Source organism: Nyctereutes procyonoides, unplaced genomic scaffold (genome assembly GCF_905146905.1).
Source record: "Nyctereutes procyonoides isolate TBG_1078 unplaced genomic scaffold, NYPRO_anot_genome, whole genome shotgun sequence".
Classification (NCBI taxonomy): Eukaryota; Metazoa; Chordata; class Mammalia; order Carnivora; family Canidae; genus Nyctereutes; species Nyctereutes procyonoides.
The window spans coordinates 42,066,090-42,087,835 of record NW_026575042.1 but is presented as its reverse complement, the minus strand read 5'-3'; the positions used below and the strand labels follow the sequence as shown (position 1 = coordinate 42,087,835).

The window sequence follows — 21,746 nt, the reverse complement described above, 5'->3', positions numbered from 1 at the left end:
TTGTATCTCTAGTTTGCACATTTTTATGGTTATATATAGTACCCTTTCTTTATGACCATAGTACCAGGTATTTACCTATTCTGTTCTGGATGGGCATTTTCGTTGTTGCTAACTATGCTAGTTAATATGTTAATGTGGGTAGGCCTAGGTGCCCAGATATTTGGTCACATATTATCCTACATGATTCTTGTCTAAAAAATAGACAAGATTAACATTTAAAGGAGACTTACTAAAGCCAGTGACCCACCATAATATTGGTGGGCCACATCCAACCAGTTGAAAACCTTAATTAAAAATGATTGACCTCCCTCAAAGAAAAGAGAAGTCTGCCAAATAGTGCTTTCACACTCAGACTGCAGCATCCTCTCTTCCCTGGTCTCCAATCTGTTGGCCTACCCTACAGACTTTGGACTTGCCAGCCTCTACAATCATGTGAGCCAATTCCCTTAAAATCTCTCCTTTTTCTCCACTCCGACCCTCCCTTTTGCCTTTCCCCTCCCTCATTCTAGTTTTCTGGAGAATCCTAATACACTAATCTTTCTCTATAGTCAATATTCTAGATATTTCTGTGCATGATTCCTTATATGCATATAGAAGAGGTTCTCTGAAGCTATTTCTATTATTGGAATTGGTAGTTCTAAAAGTATGAGCATTTTCATTATCATGAGATATTGTAACATTGCTCTCCAAATCAGTTATACTAATTTATAGTTTCAACAGTAGCATATGAGCATTGCTATTGCTTTATATACCCACCACATCTTGATATGGTCAGTTATGATCAACTGATATTTTTAAAGGAATCTCATTGTTCTAATTTGCATTTCTGAGATTTCTAGTGAGGTTGAACATATTTTCATTTCTTTGTTGGTTGTTCCTATTTCCTCTAATATGAATTACCTTTTTACAAACTTGAATCTTTCTTTTTCTTGTGGTTTGCTTATCTCTTTACCCATTCATTTGCAGTTCTTTTTCAGGATACCAATCTTTTATAAATTATATGCATTGCAAATATTTTCTCCCAGATTGTGGCTTTTCTTTCATATTGTTTGTGATGTCTTTTTTTGTGCAGAAATTTATTTTTTTGTTAAAAATTTTATTTATTTATTTATTTATTTGAGAGAGAGAAAGAGAGAAAGAGCAGGGGGGAGGGGCAGTCGGAGAGGGAGAAGCAGACTCCCTATTGAGCAGAGAGCCAGTAGGGCTGGACCCCAGGACCCTGAGATCATGACCTGAGCTGAAGGCAGAGGCTTAACAGACTGAGCACCCAGGTGCCCATGTGCAGAAACTTAAATACCCATATTTATCTATTCTTTTTCAGGATCTGAATGTTTGAGGTGTTTGTTTTTGTTTTGCAGGTTTGTGTTTCATAGGTCATTAATCCACTTGGAATTGATGGGGTTTTTTTTTTTTTTTTTTGGTATAGTGTGAGAGACACCTATTTTACATAAATAAGCACTCCAATATCAATAAATTCTTATCTTTTCCTAGGTGTGCAATGCTTACCTATACCAGAATCACCTTTCACAGATTTTTTTTACCTGTTTCTTGGCCTTCTCTTCTGATCCATATATATGTGAAAAAATGCTCAATATTTTTATATTACTAATTCCCTTCAAATTTCCTTGACAGTGTATTTTCTCTTATATATTATTTTGATTTGGTCCCTTTAAATATCTGCCTTTGAACCATGGACCATAGAGCAGGCAATGGAGAAGGGCATGCCACAGCAGGACATTTAATGGCTTATTAAAATGAATTAGTCTCTAGTAGTTTACCAGTTATCAATTATTAATCTTAGGTTTTTTCTTGGTTTTATTTTGGAAGTAAGTAAGCTAAATCATAGTAAGAAAGATACATTGTAGTAAAAATAAAACTCTAGAAGTTCGTCAAATTTTGTCATTTAAATAGGTTACTTCAACATTATTTTATATAAAATATTTTAGGATACACAATGTATATTTTTAAATTATTGAATATTACATCTTTTTATTAGAAAAAAATGATGGAAAGTAGAAGTTTTGAGGCTGAAGTATTTGTTGTGTGGACCTGATCAATGATGGCTTTATATGACTTGTAGAATAGTTTTATTTAATACTCACACCTCGTGTAAGAGGAACCTAATTAAGTAATGTTTTGTTCTTTTTTAAATTAGTAATGTTTTAGAGATAGTATTAATGCAAGTGGTACTATGTGGATTATAAAATATGACATTGTATAAAACTAGGGATAGCTATTTTACTTACTAGTAAATTATTATTAAACTAATTAACCTAAGTTAATATTAAGTTCATTATGCACGAAAATGGATAATCATTAGCCAGAGAGTGAAGCAGAACAAGGAGAGAAAGGAGGCATAGCCCAAGAATGTTTGCAGCAGGGGTGTTAGAATGTAGTGAGAATCTAGCCATACTGGGGTCAGGTCTCATTCACACTGAATCTATATAAGCTTCACTCCCCCTGCCCCCCCCCCGACCCTGGCAGTGGGGCACTCACCGCATTATGTAACAGTGGCATTATGGTCAAGGAAATCTGAGTATTTAGAGGTATAGTCACCTGTGGACTTATTGGTATCCTACTAGAGGAAAGTCTTGGGAGAAAATTGTTTCAGAAATTAAAGGAGAAATAAAGTATCTGAAGTATGCAAAGTGCCTTGACTTGCAGGCCCACAAGTTTCTAAGCATCTCAAGCCTCTTGTTTCCCCTGCTGACTCAGGTCAGAATCAGTGTAGTTAACAAATCATGTACCGCATGACTGTTTGGGACTGTTCCAATAAACAGGGACATGTTATCTAGTTTGTTCTACCAAAGGGAAAAACCCAGGCCTGGGTGTATATTTCCTGATGGCTATGATAAGAGCAGTCACAGCAAGCTTTAATTAAATTGCTGCCCTTGTCCTTCTGTAATTACCAGGAGTTTCAGCCCCCTCTGGGTTTGGTGGGTGGAGAAGAGGAAGTCTCAGTGTAAATACTTAAAAAAGAATGGGGGGTGGGAGGAAGATCCAACACATCATGGTAACTCTAGTTAACAATTCTGTCCTGTATACTTGAAAATTGTCCAGAGTAGATCTTAAATGTTATCACACACACACACACACCACACACACACACTAAATGGTAACTGTGAGGTGATGGATGTTTAAGTACCCATATTATTTTAATCAGATAGATAGAGATCACATTGCACATCATTAACTTACACAATGTTATTTGTCAATTATATCTCAATAAAGCTGCAGAATAAAGAAACTAAAGAAGAAAACAAATATTAATTAATACTCACTTATCCATCACCAAAAACAAACGAACAAAAATGCTTGTGATTTGCATCAGCTGTGTTCACTGACTCATTCTTCAACCTGTGACTCAAAATAGAAAATACATACCCTGGAGACTTGAATGTTCAAGCAGCTTCTGCTGATTCCCATTTGTTTTCTTGCTCATTATTACTCATGCCAAACCCCACTTAGGCATCCAGGGTGAAGAGAATGAAATTTCCACAGAGAAACTCCTCTGGACAGAGGTTACACCCAAACAAAGTAGCCTTCATGCCAGATGATGAATAAAGAGCAAACATTCCATCATTTGAGCTTGTGACTTTGAGAGGAGCTTTGTTTTAGGATTCATATTGACTAATCAATCAACCGAACCTCTCATTATTCAAATGCCTGCTAGTTCCAAGCAAGTAAGATAAATTCAAGGGGCTACAGATATAAGGCATCAAGGAGTAATGTAATGCAGGGGAACGGGGGAATTGGCAATACAGTCCAGCCAAAAATTTCTCAAATTAAACTACTTTCTGGTCAAATCCTCACCTGCAAGCTGAACTGATTAGTTCCAAATGCCCCCATTTGTACTGATCTACAAATAGGGTTGTCTCACCTATGCACTACTTTTCAGAAGCAAATAGTTTATAAATAAAATTTAGGTACCTAACACAACTTATTACAAACATCAGCATTTTCTCATGATTAAAGGTGAGAAATGGGGCACCCAAGTGGCTCAGTTGGTACAGCACCTGATTCTTTTTTTTAAGTTTTATTTATTTATTTATTTATTTATTTATTTATTTATTTATTTATTTATTTATTTATTTATTTATTTATGATAGTCACAGAGAGAGAGAGAGAGGCAGAGACACAGGCAGAGGGAGAAGCAGGCTCCATGCACCGGGAGCCCGACGTGGGACTCGATCCCGGGTCTCCAGGATCGCGCCCTGGGCCAAAGGCAGGCGCCAAACCGCTGCGCCACCCAGGGATCCCAAGCACCTGATTCTTGATCTCAGCTCAGGTCTTGATCTCAGGGTCATGAGTTCAAGCCCCACATTGGGCTCCATGCATAGCATGGAGCCCACTTAAAAAAAAAGTGAGAATATGGCAATTTGCAATTAGAGTTAGTATCCCATGTCTGCTACTTGTTTACTCTGTGACTTGTTTTCTTCTATCAGTTCTGTATTTTGGACAAATCATATAACCTTTCCATGTCTCAGTGACTTCTATGTCCCAGTGAGCATATTAATAGGGGGAATCAGTTCATTCACTTGTGGCTACACCTCAAAATACTCTCAATACACACCAGTGGATTGTTATGATGATTCAATAGGTTATTATATGGAAAGTTCCTAGAACCATGGCTGGCACATTGAGAGTAAGCATCACAATGGTGTTACCTATTATTATGTTACCTTTTAAAGTGAGATACTATTTTTGGTTTGATGTCTGAGACTGTTTATCATACTTACATAGTTCAGTTTTTCTGATTCAATTGCTTTGCTTTAAAAAAATACTTAAAAATATAATTTCTAGTTCACGTTGGAACAAGCATACCCATTCTGCCTCACTTATCAGCTAAGGATCTTGTAACACAGTGATTGTCAAACATTAGCATGCATAAAAATTAACTAGAAAGTTTGATGAAATACAAATTGCTGGGCCCATTCTCAGAATTTCTGACTGGTGGAGCTCAGGTACTACCTGAGATTTGCATTCTAACACTTTCTAATGTGATATTGATGGTCTTCATCTGGGAACCAGACTTGAGAACCATAGCCTTAGCAAATGAAATGTAATATTTCATGGGGAAAGAAATTTGAAAATGTAAATAGTAAATTTACTTCTCTCTGTGTATATAGATAACTACACACATATAATTAACAGATATATAAGACTTATATAGGATTATAAGATGTTCAACATTTATTTAACATTTCTACCATTGTTTAGTTGCCATTATTAGAATGTGTTTTAAATATATTATTTCGAAAAAAATAAATAAATAAATATATTATTTCATGAACATGGAGTTTTTATTTTCTCAAAATGACTAACCAATCAACTTGTCCTTATCAGATAAATCTTCACTGCTCATTCAGGGCAAGAAAGTATCCTAAATGTCCTTTTTGCCCATTTTCCCTTTCCTCAGTACATCTCCAATTAAAATAAATAAAAATTAAAAATACTTTTTCTTGCCTCCAAATATGATTTGTATTTGTACGTATGAGATTCTCCGAGATTTTCCTTCAAAAAGTGGTATTCCTTTTGAAAAAGTATAATTATGAAGTGTTTTAAGCTATGTGATGTTGAATTCTCAATAAATATTGGTTGCATAATAGTAATAAATAATTTAAGGAAGAACAAGGCCAATTGAAACAATAGTGGGCTTGTATTTTATAAATGAATTTTGTTTATTTAAATTTGTGTCTATGTTAACAGGATAACACTGAAAAAAATTGCTCAGCCAGCTGTTATAAAAGTGGCTGTAGGTATGAGTATATGCAGGATACTGACTCTAATTTTACCATATCTGACATATTCGTAACCTGTGTTTATGATGCTTTTTATGAATGTAGGAGGGAAATAAGATTTGAAGTAAGCAAAACTGGATGTTTCCAGCAAAAAGGAACAGATTTAAACTGATAAATGATTTTATTACATTTTCTTATCTTGCTGAAAGGTTAATATATGTTATTACATCCTTAAGAGAAAGACTTTATTCTTATCACTCTTTGTTAATGTATATAGTGTCTAAGACATAAAATGACTTAGGTCTTCTCTCATGGTCAAATTATGGAACATAGTCTTTTGGAATTTTGCCAAAAGATCAGACAATGCTCCCAGCTCAGGTGACAGACTCAAGACTCAAGTCTCAGTCTTAAAGTAACAAAGCTCTGTAAACCCAATTTAGTGAGTAGTCTATTTCTCTCTTTTTTTTTTTCATGCTTGGTTTTGGCACTCTTCTGTTTTATTGGCTAGTTTACAAATCTCTATCTGTGATGGGTGGAACTGATGTAATTTTTAACCGAAGAAATTTGCTAGGTTCACCTATATGCCTCTTCGGTTTTATGAAAGTTGATATTTAGAGAATTAGTCGAACTACTTAATCAGTAGAAATTTCTTAAATAATTGACTTCATGTAGCCTTAAGGAATTAAGAGTAATTGATAGATAATTAAAGTCAATCATATGAGCAGGTAAGAAATAGGTAAAAACTATAGCAATTTGCTTATCAAATCAAAATATGATCAGGATTTGATTTCAGCTCCTGAATTTTCTAGCTGTGTGATTTTGGATAAAAATCTTAATGAGACTTCTCTAAACTTTGACTTCTTTATTTCTATAATTAAGTTAAAATTCCTTCTTTATAAGGTTTTTGTTAGGATTAAACATTGTTTACAATCATTGCTATTATGTTTATTGTTAATGCATCATTGATTTGCAACTCAGATGATGTTACACTATAAGCATTTTTTATGACTTTCAGATATTGCAGAAAGTTATCTGAGAGACCATTTTTTTTAAGAGTAATGTTATTCATCCCAGCATTGGGTATAGCTAGTGTTCTCCACACTGAGGAAATAAGTGCTCTCCTAAACTACACTGAATATTTGTGACAAAGTGTAGGTTTTGATATATGATTCAAACAATAATAATTATATGTGTGTATATTTACTAAATAACTTACACACTCCATAGTTTTGTTTTCCAATTTTTGTTTTCCAAATTTTAGTTTTCTAACAGTTTTATCTTAAATTGTGAACTCAATTTTAATTCAGCTTGATTTCTACATACCAAACATACTTGAATTTCCTTTAGTGTTCAAAAAAGAAGTATTTGAAAATATATGTGCAGGAACTGGAAAACTGTATAACTAGATGAAACCTGAAAGTATATTTTATAGGTAAGGAAATTGAGACTCTGTTTTTAAGATGTTTAAGATACAGCTCATGGTATGAATATAACCCTTTAACAATTCTGGTTTTTGAGGTTTCTATATACCTTTTAATTTTGCATGAGTAGGAAACAGAACTTGTTTTCAATGACTGAAAGAAAAATTAAGAGGGCAACTTTGGATAAAGAGGTTTGTAAAGCTTAACATGTCTCTTTCAAAACTCTGGAAATACTAGAATTTAAGTGAGACATGCTGTCTCTATATTTATTTTAATAGTTTATTTATTTCTATTTTCTTGCAACTCATGACACAAGGTTACTAGAGCCAACAGGGTAGAGTTCTGGGATGACTCATTTGAACCTTCCTGATCCAGAAAATGAAGAGGTTTTCAATGTGCTAATCTAGATGAAGGCTTATGAAGGGGGGCTTCTCAAGAACACCCCTTTGCACAAGGTGCAAAAAAGTAAACTAATATTGGGAGTGTAGGAGCCATACTGCAAGAGAATCATCAGTTTTATATCCTAGTACACATGGAAGTATTCATAGAACTAATTTAACTTCAAAGTTCTGAATGGAATGTTTCTTTGTCGTGGCTGCTTGGGTATCCTAACTCTTCGTCACAACAACTTTGAGAGGCTGTGGATGTGAGCCAGATAGAGGATCAGCCACTCCTAATTCACCTCCCAGGTAACCATTTCACATGGAGCTTCCAGAGACTGATGTGTTCCAACTCTGAGTCACCATAAATGACTTCTGCCCTTTTTTATGTCTATGGTCCTCTTTGTGGCCTTTCTGATGGAGATTTTATAACTTTTATTAGGAAACTATACTGTTTAGGCAAAAAGATCTATAAATTTGCAGAGGCTTTATTACTTCTATTCTGATATAAGTGATAAGCTGGCTGCCTTTTAGGAGAGGATGCCTGGGTTCCTGGATTTAGGACAAATCTCTGGGATCCCACTGAGCTTTCAGTAGCCAAAGGAGGAAGCAGTCATTGTCTCCAGCTGGAGACTACCTATTCCATGCCTTGATCCAATCCCTCTTTTCAGCATACCTGGGTTCTCTTTCTAGCTCCTCTATTTATAAATCTAAATGACAACAAAACACTTCGAGGCTCATTTTTTTTTTCTGTAAAACTGCAGAGTAACACCATTAAGTGACAAAACTGGAGTATTCTACTAAATTCTTCCCCAAAGAAGACTGATTTTGACAGTCATCTCTACATGAGAGTGCCTTTGTGAAGTTCAGCAGTGCAGCAGAGATAGTCTAGCACACCTCTGGAGCAAAACATTATCAGAGAGTAGACACATTGAAGAGGGTAAGAGAAACAGCTTCACTTTACCCGCATCACCTTCCCCCAGGGCAGCAGAGCTCATTGCCAAGAGACACCTTTTTTGGTTCATGATTTCTGCACAGGAGAACGTTGAGCATGTAGGTGAGAGGCCAGCTTCCCCAGATATGCAAAAGAGACCCACTTTTTTCTCACTCTATCCTGAATACTGAGTAGAACAAGGAGTATCTTGGAGAATGGATGAAGGGCTCTGGGAGGGCATCAAAGGACGTGGATCCCACCAGCTCCGTCACAAACTCCATCTATAGCCCAGCCTATCTCTCCTGCAGATCCTCCCAACCGGCCCACAGGCACTCACAACACTCCGTGTGCCTCACACAACACACATTCCTTCCTCATCACCATCTCCCTGTTCATACTCCCCAAAGTGGCAAAAGCTTTGTCAGATAGCTAGTGAGCACAAAGAAAGCAGGCCCAACTATATGGAACTCGAAAAAAATCAGGCAAACTTGTGCAATCAGCACTGACCTAGGGAAAGCGAACAAGAGACTATCAGCGTGTGGCCTAGCTTTGCAGCACCAAGAGAAGGCATACAACCTTAAGGATTACTACCAAGAAGGAAAAAGAAATGTGGAGTGGGTACAACCATAGAAAAGGCCTGAGAAAACCTCAGAATCTCCAACAGTGCTGACAGAAGTATAAGAAAGGAAGAAGAGGGCATAATACTTATTTAAAGTAATAATGGCCAAGAACTTCCCAAACCCGAGGATAGATTTGGACATCAGGTTCATAAAGCTCATCGATTTCCCTAAAATTTTAATTCCAAGTATTTTCTGCAAGACACATTACAATAAAACTGTCAAAAATTAAGATAATAATAAAAATCACACACACAAAAAAAACCCTTCATATACACGGGAACCCCCATATAAAGCTATCAGCAGCTTTTTCTGAAGAAACTTTGCAAGCCAGGAGAGAGTGGATGATATATTCAAAATGCAGAAAGAAAAAACTGCCAACCTAAAATACTTTACCTGGAAAAGTTGTCCTTCAAAAATGAAGTAGAAATAAAGACCTTCTCAAATAAATAAAAGCTAAGGGAGTTCATCACCAGTAGGCCTGTCTTTCAAGAAATGCTGAAAGGAGTTCTTCAAACTGAAATGAAAGAACACTAATTAGTAATATGAAAACTTATGAAAATATCAAACACATTGGTTAAGGTAAGTATATAATCAAATTCACAATATTCTCATACTGTAATATGACAGTGTGCTAATCACTTTAGTATAAAAGTAAAGACAAAAAGATTAAAAATTACTATAATTTGCTAATGAATACACAATATAAACAGAGGTAAATTGTGACTTCAAAAACATAAAATGTGAGGGAGAGAAAAGTTTGGAGTTTTTGTATGCAATTTAAGTGGTCATCAGTTCTAAATGGACTGGTGTAGCTATAAGATGTTTTATGTAAGCCTCCTGGTAACAACAAAGCAAAAACCTATAGTAGATAGAGAAAAGATAAAGAAAAGGGAATGAAAGCATAGCACTATGGAAAATCATCAATTACAAAGGAAGATAGCAAGAGAAATATAAAATAGCCAGAAAACAGTAAGATGGCATTAGAAATTCCTTGCTCATCAATAATTAGTATAAATGTAAATGATTAAGGTGTCCAATCAAAAAGCATCCAGTGGCTAAATGGACAAAAATAAAACTCAACTATATGCTGCCTAAAAATAATTGACTTCAACTTTAAGGACAAGCCTGGACTCAAAGTGAAGGACTAGAAAAAGATATTCCATGAAAATGGAAAGCAGAGATAGCAATACTCATATTAACAAAATAGATTTTAAGTCAAAAATGATAAACAAGAGACAGTAATTATATGACAAAAGGTTCTATTAATGAAGAAGGTAAAAACAATCATAAATATATATATATAAGAACCCAACATCAGAGCAGCTATATATACATCAAACAAATACAAACAACTCTGAGGGGAGAAATACAATACTAACAGGAGACTTCAATACTCCATTTTTACCATTGAATAGGTCATCCAAATATAAAATCAAAAAGGAAACACTGAACTTGAACTATAATCAAACGACTCTAACGAACATATAGAGAACATTCTATCTAACAGCAGCAGAATACACATTCTTTGCAAGTATATATGGAACATTCTCCAAGATGGATCAAATTCTTAGCAAATTTAGGAAGACTGAACCTATACCAAATATCTTTTCTGATGACAATAGTATGAAAATAGAAATCAATAACAGGAGGAAAACTAGAAATTTTACAAATATATGAAAATTAAGCAAAACATTCCATTATAATCAAAGGGTCAAAAAACTAAGAGAGTTCAATAATATTTTAAAATAAATGAAATTGGGGATGCCTGGGTGGCTCAGCCATTTAACGCCTGCCTTCAGCCCAGGGCGTGATCCTGGAGTCCCAGATGTAGTCCCACATCGGGCTCCCTGCATGGAGGCTGCCTCTCCCCCTGCCTGTGTCTCTGCCTCTCTGTGTCTCTCATGAATAAATAAATAAAATCTTTTTTAAAAAATAAAAAATAAATTAAATGAAATTGTAAATACAACATACTAAAATTTATGAGATGCAGCAAAGCAGTTCTAAGAGGGAGGTTATAGCAATAAGTAGCTACATTAAAAAAAGGAAAATCTCAAACATCCTCACCATACACATAAATTAATAAAAAAAGAAACTAAGCCCAAAGTTAGAAGAAGGAAAGAAATAACAAAGATCAATGAGGAAAAAAAAAAAGATCAATGAGAAATAAGTAAAATAGAAACCAGAAAAAAGAAATATCAGCAAAACTGGGCTGATATTTTGAAAGGATAAACAAAATCAACAAACCTTTAGCTAGACTAAGAAAAAAAGTGAAGATAAATACATCAAATTAGAAATGAAGGAGACATTATAATTGATACCAGAGAATTATGAGACTACCATGAATGATGATATGCCATCAGTTAGATAACCTAAAATGGATAAATTCCTAGAAACATGCAACCTACCAAGACTGAATCATGATGAAATAGAAAATTTGAATTAGCCAATTCCTTGTAAGGAGTTTGAGTCAGTAATCAAACAAATTTCAAAAAAGAAAAGCTCAGAATCAGATGGTTTCACTGGTAAATTCTGCCAAACATTTAAAAACTTAATGAAAATCCTTCTCAAACTTCCAAAAATTTGAAGAGCAGGGAACACTCCCAAACTCATTTTATAAGACAAGCATTACCTTGATACCAAAACCAGGCCAAGGACACTACAAAGAAAATTATAGGTCAATATCCGAGATGAATACAGATGCAAAAATCCTTAACAAGATATTAGCAAACCAAATTAAACAATATATTAAAATAATCATACACCACGATCAAATGAAATTCATCCCAGAGATGCAAGGGTGTTTCAACATGAGCAAATCAATAAATGTGATATGACCCTTTAGTAAAATAAAAATGAAAAATCATATGATCATGTCAATAGATGTAGAAAAAGTATTTGACAAAATCTGATATACTTTCATGATAAAAACTCTCAAGTAATTGGGTATAGAAGGAATGTATCTGGATGTTTTAAAAGCCATTTCTGACGAGACCACAGCTAAGACATCATACTCAACAATGAACAGTTGAAAGCTTTTCCTCTAAGATCAGGAATAAGACAAGAGAGCCCAGTTTCACCAGTCCTATTCAACATAGTATTTGAACTAGTAACTACAGTAGGAAGGAAACTATAGTTTCCTTCCTCTAACTAAGGCAGGAAAAATAGGTAAAAGGCATTCATACTGGAAACAGCAACAACAAGTAAAATTATCTCTGTAAATGACATGATCTTATACATAAAAGATTTTAAAGACTCCTATAAAAAACTGTTAGAACTAATCAACTAATTCAGTAAAGCTGCAGAATATAAAATCAACATATAAAAACTAGTTCTGGGGGCACCTGGGTGGCTCAGCGGTTGAGCTCTGGCTTTCACTCAGATCACAATCCCAGGGTCCTGGGATCAAGTTCCACATCAGGCTTCCCATGGGAGCCTGCTTCTCCTTCTACCTATGTCTCCCTCTCTCCATGTCTCTCATGAATAAATAAATATATATACATAAATAAATAAAATTAGTTCTGTTTCTATACACTAACAAGGAACTATCTGAAAGAGAAATTAAGAGTGCAATTTCATTTACAATGGCATCAAGAAAAATAAAATATTCAAGAATAAATTTAACTGAGTAGGTGAAAAACCTTTACACTGAACACTGTAAGAGATTGATGAAAGAGATTGAAGAAGACAAAATAAATGGAAATATATCCCATATTCTTGGGTCAGATGAATTAATACTGTTAAATGTCCAGAATACCAAAGGCCATCTAGAGATGCAATGCAACGCCTATAAAACATCAAAAACAACTTTCCACAAAGTTTTCAAAATCCTAAAATCCAAACTGAACCACAAAAAGACTCCTGATAGCCAAAGCAACCCTAAGAGAGAAAAACAAAAAAGAGAGGCATACTGGTTTTAAACTATACACAAAACCACACTAATCAAAACAATATGATATTGGAATAAAGGCAGACACATAGATGGAAAAGTATAAAGAGCCCAGAAATAAACCCATATATGCATATTTGGTCAATTAATTTTCAAGAAAGAAGAATGTATAATGGGACATGATAGTCTTTTCAATAAATGGTGCCAGGAAAAACTGGTAGTCACATGCAAAGGCATGAAACTGGACCATTATCTAACGTCATACATAAAATCAACTCAAAATCAATGAAAGACTTGAATGTAAAACCTAAAACCTTAAAAATCCTGAAAGAAAACAAAGGGTTAAGCTTCTTAGCATTGGTCTTGGAAATGATTTTTTTGATTTGACACCAAAAGCAAAGGCAATCAAAGGAAAAATCAACAAGTGGGATTACATGGAACTAAAAAGCTTCTGCACGGCATAGGAAACCATCAGTAAAATGAAAAGGCAACCTACTGAATGGTAGAAAATAGAAAATATTTGGAAACCACACATCTGATAAAAGTTAACAACCAAAATATATAACAAACTCATACAACTCTATAACAGGAAAGAAAATCCCATTTTAAAAAGAACAGAGGAATTGAATAGATATTTTTTTTCCAAAGAAGAAATACAAATGGCCAACAAGTACATGAAAAGGTGCTCAACATGACTAATCATCAGGGAAATGCAAATCAAAACCAAAATGAGATACCATCTCACACCTGTTAGAACAGCTATTCTGAAATAAAAGATAACAAGTGCTGGAGAGGATGTGGAGGAAAGAACATTTATGTATTCTTTGTGAGAAGCTAAATGTATGCAAATAGTATGCAAAACAGTATAGTAGTTTCTCAAGAAATTAAAAATAGGACTACCATATGGTCCAGCAATCTTCCTTTTCGGTATATATCCAAAGGAAATGAAACCATGACCTTGAAGACTCCCACATTAATTCCAGCATTATTCACAGCAGCCAAGGTATAGAAGCAACCTCTCTGTCAATGAATGATTGGGTCAAGAAAATATGGTATACACAAAAGAATTCTATTCAGTCTTAAAAATGAAGAGAATCCTGACATTTTTAACAACATGCATAAACCTAGAGGGTAGTTATACTAAGTGAAATAAGCCAGACATAGACAGGCAAATATTGCATGGTATACCTGTGTGCAGGATCTTAAAAAAAAAAAAAAAGTTACATTCATAAGACATAGGGTAGCAAAATGGTGGTTGCCAGGGCCTGGGGAGTAGGGAAAATAAAGATAGTTTGGTAAAAGGGTATCAACTTCCTGTTATAAGACGAATAATTTCTGAGAATCTAATGTATAATGTGTAACTATAGTTGATAACATTGTATTATATAATTTAAATTTGATAAGAGAATAGAACTTAAATGTTCTCATTGAAAAAGCAAGTAAATATACAGGTGACAAGTGTATTAACTAATTGAAAGGAAGGAATCTTTTCACAATGTATACATATATCAAATCCTCACATTGTATACCTTAAATATCTTACATTTTTGTCAACTGTACCTCAAAAAAACAGCATGGTGATGGCATAAAAACAGACACCTAGACAAACGGAACATAATTGAGAGCCCGGAAGTAAATCCAGATAAGATGAACTAATTTTTGATAAGGGAGCCATTAATACTCAGTGGTGAAAGGATAATCTGTATAGGCATATCTTGGAGATATTACAGGTTCCGCTCTAGAACACTACAATAAAACTAATATCACAATAAAGTAAGGCAAATAAGTTTTTGATTTCCCAGTGCATATAAAAGCTTTCTTTACACTATACTCTGTTAGGTGTGTAATAGCATTATGTCTAAAAAACAATGTACATATATTAATTTAAAAATACTTTATTGCTAAAAAATGCCAATTTTCTGACCTTTCTAGTGAATCATGATCTTTTTGCTGGTGTATGGTCTTGCCTCAATGCTGACAACCGCTAACTAATCAGGGTGGTACTTGCTGAAGGTTGGGATGGCTGGATGTGGCAATTTCTTAAAATGAGACAATAGTTTGCTGTAACAACCAACTCTTCCATTCATGAAGGCAGAATAAGAAAATAATTATAATACCATCAAAAAGAATAAAGTATAATAAATTTTACAAGATGCACAAAATTCTGAAAATCAGAAAATATTGTTGAAAGACATTAAAGAAAATCTAAATAAATTTTGTAGATCCTTGTGAATTTGAAGTCTTGATATTTGTTAAGATGGCAATACTACCTAATGTGATCTACAGATTCAATTAATATCTATCAGAATCACAGGTAGTATTTTTGTAGAAACTGAAGTGACCCTAAAATTTATTTGGAAACATAACGTGAAAACCAAAATATTCAAAACAATCTTGAAAAAAAAAATAACGTTGGAGGACTCTTCTCTCTTTCTAAACTTTTTTTTTAAAGATTTATTTATTTATTTATTTATGATAGATATAGAGAAAGAGAGAGAGAGGCAGAGACACAGACAGAGGGAGAAGCAAGCCCCACGCCGGGACCCCGACTTGGGACTCCAGGATCGTGCCCTGGGCCAAAGGCAGGTGCCAAACCACTGAGCCACCCAGGGATCCCTTCTTTCTAAACTTCTACAAACTAAAGATGCTGTGGGCTTAGGAAAGATAGACCTATACAACGATGAAATAGAATGAGTCCAGAAATACACCTTTATATGTAAAGCCAATTGATTTTCAACAAGGGTGCCAAAATAACTCAATAAAAAAAAAAAAACACAATCTCTTCAACAAATGGTACTGGAATATCCACTGTATATCCACATGCAAAAGAGTAAAGTTGGGCCCTACCTCACAGTATATGCAAAAATTAAAAGGGATCAAAGGCCCAAATATAATACCTGAACATTAACACTATTAGGAAAATCAGAAGAATAAGTCATTGTGACCTTGGATGAAGGAATGGTTTCTTAGACGTGACACAGCACAAAGGTAACAAAAATAGATAAATTGGACTACATCAAAAATTTAGACTTTTGTGTTTCCATGGGCATCATCAAGAAAGTAGAAAGACAATACCCATAATGGAAGAAAAATATTTACACATCTTATAATCAAAAATTTAGACTTTTGTGTTTCCATGGGCATCATCAAGAAAGTAGAAAGACAATACCCATAATGGAAGAAAAATATTTACACATCTTATAATGGGGCTTAATCCAGAACATATAAAATCTCTCATAATTCATCAGTAAAAAAGACGAATAATAGATCAAAATGGGCAAAGGATTTAAAGACAGTGTTCTCCAATATATATATATATATATGGTCAATAACACATAAAAAAGCTATTCATTAAAACTAGCCATTAGGGAAATGTAAATCAAAACTACTATAAGATATGTCTTCACATCCATTAAGGTATCCATAATTAAAAAGACTGACAATAAAAAGTGTTGACAAGAATGTTGAGAAATTAGAACTCTCATACATTGCCAGAGGTAATGTAAAATGCATTAGCCAGTTTGGAAAATATTTTTCAATTCCTTTAAAATTTAATCATAAAAATTCAAATAAACAGCTAAACTAAAAAGAAAAAAAATCTCTTCAGTTTGCGTTTTTCTCTCTTCTGCTACCATCCTTTCTTCATTTCTCTTTATCTCAGCTCTCATGTCATAATATGATCATATGGAATGCAATCTATTTAAAACTCACTCTTGTATTCCCTAGCAAATATTTTTCCAAAACACATCCTTGTCTAATTATGATTGATGCTCATCTCTTACATTTATGTTATCATTTCGTGTTTTTTTATTTTAATGTATCTGAATGACAGTAAATCTTACAATATTTGCCTCAAAACAATGTAATAAGTTCCGTAATATCGTAAATGTGTTTATAAGCATGCAGAATCATCCTCCTAAATTTTGAGTTGGAAGCATGGATTTGTGCCTTTATTTCCTAAGTTTAATGCTAACACAACCTGAGGAAGATACAGAGAATAATGAAAATTTACTCAGGGCCAAAAAGAAAATTTTGATTCTATATATATTTGTTCTGAGTTTGTTAGAATCAAGGCAATAGAGACAGGTAGTTCCCCAAATCTCAATTTTAAAATTTTTTATCTGCTCTTTAGCCAGAACAAAATGTTGTCATGTCCACAATAACACATCCTCAACATTGGAGGGAAAGAATCCATCTAGTCATTGTCAAATGGTTCTGAACCTAAAGATGTAAATGTATTTAAATAGATGAAGGGTCATGTAGGAATGTGTATAACAATTTACACGGTTTATGATACTGGTATTAACTGAGACTTCTTTATTTCTGTGTTTCCTTTTTGGTTTTAGTGAGAGTCAGTCTCCATAAATAAAACCTTCAATATTTCAGTTGAAAACAATTTAAAAATAGGTATGGATGATGGTTTATACCATTTTTTAAATTTTTTTTTAAATTTTTATTTATTTATGATAGTCACAGACAGAGAGAGAGAGAGAAAGAGAAAGAGGCAGAGACATAAGCAGAAGGAGAAGCAGGCTCCATGCACCGGGAGCCCGACATGGGATTCGATCCTGGGTCTCCAGGATCGCGCCCTAGGCCAAAGGCAGGCGCCAAACCGCTGTGCCACCCAGGGATCCCAGGTTTATACCATTAAATAAAGAAAAATAGACCTGAAATTGAAGTGAATTCCTGTCTCTAGCCAGGTTAATGTTTCTTTCATGTTAGATTTTACAGATACAAAAAGAAATCTCTTCAATCTGTCACATTCTTGAGAATTTATGTAATCTTGATTGCTTGATTGATGGCTTTTCCTAATCTTCCACCCACCATACATGGGATGAGAGCGCCAGGGACAATACCCAACTGTCCACCTGGACTGGAATATTTGACTCAGGTATGGTAATATGTTTCTTAACTTATTCAAGTGGTAATAATATGAATTTGATAGTCTCAAAATACAGTTTGTGTTATACGAAAAAATTCTAACTGTAGATTAAAATACTATCCCTATAACATTAAGATTTTTACATTTAATTTTAATTTTTGATTGTAAATAATGTAACATTGTGGTTTACAAATGTATTTCCTGGGAAGTCCTTTTTTTTAATTTTTTAATTTTTATTTATGATAGTCACAGAGAGAGAGAGAGAGAGAGAGAGGAAGAGACACAGGCAGAGGGGGAAGCAGGCTCCATGCACCGGGAGCCTGACGTGGGATTCCATCCTGGGTCTCCAGGATCGCGCCCTGGGCCAAAGGCAGGCGCCAAACCGCTGCACCACCCAGGGATCCCGGAAGTCCATTTTTAAGTTAGGAAATTGGGGGCACCTGGGTGGCTCAGTCAGTTAATCATCTACTCTTGCTCAGGTCATGATCCCAGGGTCCTGGGATGGAGCCCCATGTCAGGCTTCCTGCTCAGTGGGGAGTCTGCTTCTTCCTCTCCCTCTGCCCCTCACCCTCCCTGTCACAGGCAGCCCCAGAAACTCTTTGTTGATTCAGAGTGTTTGCAGAGAAATGCAATTAAACTCTGGTAGTGTGGTATTTCTCACTCTTTCACACACTCACACACCTCTCCCAGTGTTCAGGAAAAAGCTAGAAAACCAACAGTAAAACTAGAAAGGAACCAAAAGCTTTGAGGCCAATAGCCTCAACTTAGAAGATGCCTTTGACTCCATACCCATTGTATTCAATACAATAAATATTTAAACTCTTCATGCACATGTAATACCTGCTCCTGCTTCCATTGTTTTAAGCTCATTTGTCTTTATGGTAGTCACGTTTGTCTTTGATAGCTACATGCTAAAAAGGCACTTTTATCAATAAGGTTTCTCAGAACATTTACAAAACTAGCTTTGAGGAAATCTAGATAGTTCTTTGCAGCAGCATTTGGATTAGTCATTGTATTTTCTCACTATGATGTTGGTCTGTGTAAATAACCAATGAAGAGATTCTTCAGTTCATCATTTTTTTGTTTTGTTTTTTTTTTAGTATAGTTGATATACAATGTTACATGGATTTCAGATGTATAACTTAGTGATTTGACGAAGTTGTACATTGTGCTATGTTCACCCAAGTGTAGCTATCATTTGTCCTATTACAACCACTGCTATCATTATGTCATTGACTATATTCCTTATGCTGTGCCTTTTATTCCTGTCACCTATTCATTACATAACTGGAAGTCTGTATCTCCCATGCCCTTTTATGCATTTTTTAAAAGACTTTATCTATTCATGAGAGACAGACAGAGAGAGAGAGAGAGAGAGAGAGGCAGAGACACAGGCAGAGGGAGAAGCAGGCTCCACGTAGGGAGCCCAATGCAGGACTCAATCCCAGGTCTCCAGGATCATGCCCTGGGCCGAAGGGTGATGCTAAACTGCTGAGCCACCGGGCTGCCCTCCTTTTATGCATTTTGCCCAACTTCCCACACCCTACTCCTGTCAGGCAACCAATACAGTTCTCTGTATCTATAGGTCTGATTCTGCTTTTCATTTGTTTATTCATTTGTTTGGGGTTTTTTTAGATTCCACTTATGAGTCAAATCATATGGTATTTGTCTTCCTCAGTCTGACTTATTTCACTTAGTAGAGACCCTGTAGGTCCATCCATGTTGTCTCAAATGGCACAATTCTATCTTTTTTATGGCTGCATAATATTTCATTGTATATACAGATATATATCACATTTTCTTTACCCATTTGTCTATTGATAGACACTTGGGTTGCTTTCATATCTTGGCTATTATAAATAATGCTGCAATATGCATAAGGGTGCATATATATTGTTTTTATTTTTAGTCTCTGTGATCCACCAGTGGCAGAGGGTTCTAATCCCTCTCTTTTCTTTTTTCATTTGTCTATTCATAGGATTACCAAATAAAATACAAGACACTTAGTTACATATGAATTTCAAGTAAACAAATACTTTTTAGATTAAGCATGTTTCATGCATTATTTGACATATATTTATAGGAATAATTATTCATTATTTAACTGAAATTCAAATTTAACTCAGCATTCTGGGCTTTTTGCTTTGTTTTGTTTTGTTTTACTAAATCTGGCAACCTTATCAATTTGGTCACAGAAAACCACTTGCAGCACGTAAGTTCTTCTAGTCTTCACTATCTTTCACATGGAATGGAAGACTGTTTTTCCCTCACTCTTTACTTTCCAAAAGAGAGCCTCAAAGAACTTTATCTGTTTGCCCATGAAAGGCTTAGATTTCTATTTAAGACATCTATATAATTATATTTAACCTATTGTTTTTCTTTGGCTAAATGTCTAACTGTACTTGTAATTGTTTAATATTACATAAAAATATTTTTAGAGTATACTGTGTATGGATAGCTTAAAAAACACTTCACACTTAAGACTAGTATATGACATTTGACAGGAAAAAAATAAGAGATGTTGATAATGGATCAATTATTTCAAATATCCTAAATATAGGCATCAATATATATGTGTATTGGTAGGTGCTTTAAGTTTAGTTTAACTACTTCATACCACCTATCTTTATTTTCTACTCTGTTAGATAAATCAGTTACTAGTGTGTCAACGTTTTGATCTTCTGGAAGGTATGTGCCAAACACACTGATATATTCACTCTTGAATATTTCTTGTGCTATAGTTCAGTCACTCCTTATAAATTAAAGTGCTTCATGTGTCTGGGTAAAAATAAATCTTGAAATATGAACAGAATATATAGACACGTAGAATATGTGACTCACAGTTGATGACAGGATAAATGCAATAGTAATCTTCTCATGGAAAAAGACAAAGATAATGGCTCCGGATCACTCTTGAAAATGTTAATCTGCATTTTTGTTTTGCTAAACAGTAGGTCTATTTCCTGAAAGGGTTTTCCCATCCTAAATTCCTCATATACAGGTATTTCAGAGAAGCAGTGGTTCCATATCCTTCAGGAATTCTGCTAGTAGAAGAATGCAAGTAAGTTTCTGGGCAGTCCAATTTCACTCCCATTCTTTAGAATACAACTGTTTACCTCTATCTCCTCAGTTTAGTACAAGTATTTCTTTCATGTATATGAAGCTATAATACATGCAAATGAAATGAAATCAGAGTTTAGTTAAAAAATAGTTATCCCTATTGTGACATTGTATATATGCATTAGAAGATCTGAGACTAAAATAGACATTCGTGGTTTGATTTAATTCATGAAAGCTTTTAACTTTAAGCATATTATAAATGAATGTTTTCTTCAGGTTTTTCCTGCTGCCCTACACTGAATTATTTATTTTATGAATAACCAGAATCCCCACTGAGTACCTATAATGGACAAGACATATGCTAGCAATTTTGAGAAAATCAAAGAATAATCAGACCTGGGCTTTCCCTGAAATATAAGTGAATATACTTAAATAAACACACAGCATGAAGTCATAAAAGTCATGGAAGAAGGAAAATAGCAAAAATATTGAGAAAAATCTAACTATCCATGTTATAGGGAACTAATTCTCCAAACCAGTTATTCTCAACGTATGGTTGCCAGACTGCCAGCATGAACATCACCTGGAAACATGTTGGAAATCAAATCCCAGGCTTCATCACAGACCCACTAAATCACAAAATCCAGAGGTGGAGTTCAACTATCCGTGTTTTATCAAGTCCTCCAGATGGTTCTGATGCAGGCTAAAAATTTAAGAACTACTGCTCCAAGTATTACTTTCACATAATTTAACATGGTGCATTTATTTAATAGAATGAGACAGCTCTGTAGAATTGTCAGGAACTCCATGATATATTGCTAA

General features: G+C 34.6%; 1 protein-coding gene across 1 annotated transcript in view; it reads left to right on the top strand.

Moving 5' to 3' along the window:
* The first annotated feature begins 365 nt into the window (after positions 1 to 365).
* The window catches only part of LOC129506967 (phospholipid scramblase 2-like), a 35,428-nt gene continuing 14,047 nt past the window's right edge, over positions 366 to 21,746 (top strand). The window contains exons 1-3 of the mRNA XM_055321048.1: positions 366 to 432; positions 17,705 to 17,873; positions 20,510 to 20,552. Coding sequence (XP_055177023.1) covers positions 17,781 to 17,873; positions 20,510 to 20,552 — 136 coding nt within the window. The 5' untranslated portion in view covers positions 366 to 432; positions 17,705 to 17,780. The remainder of the gene's footprint in view (positions 433 to 17,704; positions 17,874 to 20,509; positions 20,553 to 21,746) is intronic.